Source organism: Lingula anatina, chromosome 6, assembly GCF_051362555.1.
Source record: "Lingula anatina isolate TDL-2025a chromosome 6, LinAna3.0, whole genome shotgun sequence".
In the NCBI taxonomy this organism is placed as follows: domain Eukaryota; kingdom Metazoa; phylum Brachiopoda; class Lingulata; order Lingulida; family Lingulidae; genus Lingula; species Lingula anatina.
In genome coordinates, this window is record NC_141772.1 from 3,626,178 (window position 1) to 3,630,858 (window position 4,681).

At 34.0% G+C, this 4,681-nt stretch overlaps 1 protein-coding gene across 2 annotated transcripts in view; it reads left to right on the top strand.

Annotated features, from left to right (window-relative positions):
- The window catches only part of LOC106155016 (cyclin-Q), a 4,907-nt gene extending 1,068 nt beyond the window's left edge, over positions 1 to 3,839 (top strand). Inside the window, exons 1-7 of one of the 2 annotated variants that reach the window (XM_087016041.1) lie at positions 367 to 393; positions 616 to 741; positions 1,047 to 1,144; positions 1,485 to 1,570; positions 2,091 to 2,223; positions 2,506 to 2,733; positions 3,084 to 3,839. In XM_087016041.1, the coding sequence (XP_086872167.1) occupies positions 657 to 741; positions 1,047 to 1,144; positions 1,485 to 1,570; positions 2,091 to 2,223; positions 2,506 to 2,733; positions 3,084 to 3,176 (723 nt within the window). In that variant the 5' untranslated portion in view covers positions 367 to 393; positions 616 to 656 and the 3' untranslated portion in view covers positions 3,177 to 3,839. Of the gene's footprint in view, positions 1 to 366; positions 394 to 615; positions 742 to 1,046; positions 1,145 to 1,484; positions 1,571 to 2,090; positions 2,224 to 2,505; positions 2,734 to 3,083 lie in introns of those variants that run through there. The other variant, XM_087016040.1, reaches the window with a different exon arrangement.
- Positions 3,840 to 4,681: the final 842 nt, after the last annotated feature.

Consider the following 4,681-nt stretch of genomic DNA (forward strand, 5'->3'; position numbering starts at 1 on the left):
AAAAGATTGTCAAACACAAAAAAGTAGATAAATGAAGACAAGGAATTTCAATAGATAATTGCTATGGCAATTACAAATTATATTCCAATCTGGAAATATTATGTTTTGACTGTTAAACATAAAAACACAATACTAGACAAATTTACCTGTGATTTTATACACGTAGTGTAACATATTTTAACCATTTAGAGTAATCTCTGTCACCAGTTTGCGGACTAAACTGTTTTTTAGGTCAAACCATTTTCATTTGGGTCTTAAAACATAATAAAATATTTAAATTGAATTTAAAAACCCGTATTGTGCCTATAGCAGCATATTGTACTAGTAGTGTACTATCGGTGGCAAGTTGACATACTTTTTTCAACACAACAACGATCGGAAATAGGCCTACTAGTAGGTTTTAAATCGGCAATATTACAACACTTTTGAAAGTAATTAGTTGTGGCTGTCATACATTAGGGTCAAATGACGCACTAGATCATATTTTTTTGCGTCAATTTTAGGATTCATGCGTATTTTACGCATGACGCAGAGGTAAATAAAACACTGCATATCAATTTCTATGTTGTAATTTAGATATAAATCAAAATTTTTGATTATCCTCTTTTTCTCTAGATAAATCACAGATGATTTTTCAATAATTTCAAGACTACAAAATGGACAATAGTGGAGATGAACTGGAGGCAGACCAGGCCACTGCTAGGAAACATTTTAAAATTATGCAGTTTGTAATGGAATGTGGTAAGATTGGGAATCAGGTTTCTGATATGAATGATTGAAAAAATATATTTCCTTTAATGCCCAGATGAAAACTTTCTACTAGTATGTAGTACTATAAAGAGATGAATTTTCATAAATGGTAACGCTGAGATGTTAGCAATGTGTTATAAGGGGGGGCTGTGAAAGGCATCTTTCCCTGGTAAAATATTTATTTATATTATCCTTTTAAATAAAAAAAGAAATATAAATAACATAATGTTGTCCACAGTATTATAAAAGTATTCTTTGAATCTTTGTTAAATGGTAAAACCTTTTGTAAATTTTAGGTCTAAAGCTTCATCTGCGTTCGGTAACACTGGCCACAGCTTCAATATTGTACCATAAGTTCTTTCAAAACTGCAGTTTGGATGAGTATGACCCTTATGTGAGTGAATATGTATCTGGATGAGAAATTATCTCTGAGTTTTAGTCTGGCTAGCAGGTTTAACAGTTTGTCCTCAATATTATAGTCTGTTCAGATGATCTGCATGCTTAGTATTAGTATTTGTTTCTGTTGTTATTTATTTGATTAATTTCCTGTTTGTAAACCTGATATTGTTATAATAATAATTATTATGTAACACACCAAAAATCTTAAACAGCTGTTTGATACTAATTTGTCTTCCTTGGTAATTTAAGAGTAATATCTTTGTTGAAAATTTTTAAATTGTGTTTTACATGTTGTTTGCCTTACATTTTATGTGTGGGGTTTTATTATCTTGTAGCTTATAGCAACTGCTGCCATCTATCTTGCTGGCAAGGTTGAAGAACAGCACCTTAAAATCCGAGATGTTGTAAATGTGTGTTACAGGTGGGTAGGCACAACTTCAAGGCAGGTTCAGAACTTAATTTAGCCACCAAGTGACTTAGGTAGAAAGCCTGGGTTGTTGATTTAATTGACAACAAAAGGCAAGATGATGAGGCTTCCTTATTTACATCAGTGGAATGATTGTACGAGGAGGCATTGTTGTTAAATTAATGGCCAATATAAGTTAGCATATTCTGGTTGATTTTTTTTAATATGACAATCTCTTTGGTGATATGAAAACTACTGGCTATGAAAACTACTTGTGTGAAGTCTACAGTTGCAATAGAAAGATTACAATACATACCTCACTTTCATCCAGAGTTTTTATAATTCAAATCTTTTGATTTATTATTTGAAAATAATTTCAGAACTGGACCTTGATACATACATGTACCACAGTGAAGATACCGTGGTAAAATTCACTGGCATAAGATAAAACCCTGGATGGAGGGTTCCTATGCCACTAGATTCCTCTTCTTTTCCTTGTGGATTACCTTTAATGAGCAAGGTTATTTTGTTTCAGAACCCTCCATAAAGACAGGCCAGCCCTAGAGATAGGAGACTTGTACTGGACATTGAAGGAGTCCGTGGTGAATGCTGAACTGCTGTTAATGAGAATGATGAAGTACTCTGTGGAGTTTGAACATCCTCATAAGGTGAGGAGTATTTTTAAGGGACCACATACCATTTTTTTTCTCCCAGAAAATAATGCTGTTGATTTTCTGTTTGTGTTGTCTGAAAAAATGATAAAGAGTGCTAAATACTTTCTGCTCTTAGGACTACTTCATAAGAAATGTAACTAGACATACCATTATAATAGTAAAAACTGGAAATATTTGGAGTTGGTCAAGCCCTCATCTTGTTATAATATGCACTATGATATCTTAAAATTGTACTAAATATTTTAATTTGTAACTAAGAACTATAAATCCTTACAGTACATGCTACACTATCTGAAATCACTGAGTGACTGGGTAGAAGAGAATACATGGTCTCAGGCCCCCGTTGCTACGACAGCCTGGGCGTTGCTAAGAGACAGTTACCATGGAAGCGTATGCCTGAAGTACAAGCCACAGCATGTAGCAGTTGCAGTGATATACTTGGCCTTACAGAGTCAGGCTGTGGAAATACCTTTCAGTCCAACAGCTGAGACCAAATGGTGGGAGGTAGGAGTGTGTATTTGGAATCATTGTGTTAGGTGTGACAATACTCTGGTGGTTGAGACCCCTTGAAGAAAATTTTTCAGCCAGATTAAATTTTAAGCTTTTCTGATCCTTTAAGAAACAATGGAAAAATAAATTTTCCCTCGCTCTGTTTTGATAGAGAAAATAATTCAAATTGAAGTTTTTAAAAAACAGTAATGCTACCATTCGTGGCATTTTTTGGGGTTTTGTGTGTGATCATTATCAATGCTACTATACTTTTCAATGATATTTTAAATATCAATCCTATTTCATAATTATATCATGTTCATCAGAATTTCACCTTGAAATGATTTCCACACTTTCTTTTTCAGGCCCTGTGTGAGGACATTCAGATCTCCACTATTAAAAAGATAATCCATGATCTCATAGACTTGTATAACCTGGAGACAACTGTGGCCTCCTGACAGGACCTGCCAGCAATGTAGACTGTTTACACATATGTATTACATGTACTTTATATATGTATGACTGAAAGGAAGAGAACAGAAGAGGAGTATCCCACATTGCTTGGTAGAGCACATGACCAGATCTGCACAAAGGAGTATAAACAAACAATATAGTGAATGAAATGTCCATCGTTTTGACAGGTGCCTTGTGTCTGAAAAGGTTCATTAAATTTACTGACAATTCTTATCTGATACGTTTCAACACTGTTCTTGCAAGAGATGTCAAACTCTTGACTGCATCATGGGTGTCCCTGATTTGGACACATTGCAAGAGACGATTTCTGCCCAAGACTTCATGTAACCTTTGAAGACTGATGTGAAAGTTAAAGCCTACTACAGGCATGATAAAAAGACACGAGCTTGTATTCTTTATTATTTTTATTTCACTTAGCATATTTTGATAGTTAATCAAGCATGACACATTAGTTTTTACATTAAAATGCTTCTGGAAGAAGTCTGATAAAACTGGGGGGGGTAGTAAAAACATTTTTAGCACTCTCAAACTAAGGGGAAAAAATCGATATATAAGGAAAGGAACAATTTCATCCCAAAAAGTGCACATGGACGTGGACTGAAAAAGAAATACTGCAAACAATAAAGAAGACAAGTTTGTTATGTGAACAGACAGATTTATTATGTACAATCTAAGTAAGTTTTCAACTTACAGTATCTGACCAAGCTCCGTATTTTAAGACCTTTATTTCAAAGCAAGTTGTGCTGTAACATCTCAGTTAACCATGCAGTTAAAATTACTAACTTAAAGCAAATCGATTGAACAGCAGGGGGCAATATTTGCTGCCTGCAAGAAACCATAAGTATACTGTTTACTGATAAAATACATATTGAGCTGAGCCGTCCTAACATGGCTTGAAATGCAGCCTATTGAACACAAATCCTGGTACTTCAAAATCTTACAGTACAAAACAATACTAACAACACCCAAGTCTTGAGACTTCATTTTAAGTTGGTTAAACCTTTCTAAAACAATTCAACTCAACATTCGTTGGATTACTAAACTACAAACCAGCTTTTTTTGGGCTAGAAAGATAGTGAGGAAAAGAAATTTAAAGGCTATGTAAATAATTACTAGAATCATTAATTTTTTCCTCTTCACAAATTTTTTTTCAAAAAAAGTACAAAAGCTGGCTGAGATCAGAAAGTCTGTTTTTGTAATTGGATGAAAGGTGAAAATCATGAATTTAAATGATGTTCGAACTGAAAGTGGTCTGCATTTTGTGAGAAATACCTGTCCCCTTGTGCCAGGGAAAAGTTGAGAGTCAAAAGCTGCTTCTGCTGTGAAAAACCAGAAAAAAAAACTTAAAGCGATGATGGTGAGCGATAAAATTATAGTACGGAGCTGTCATTATGAACATTTGAATGTAAATGATAAATGGCCAGTCAAAATATTCTGTGAAGATGAGAATTCAAACAAATAGTGAGGAAAAAAACCTTTCTGCAATTGA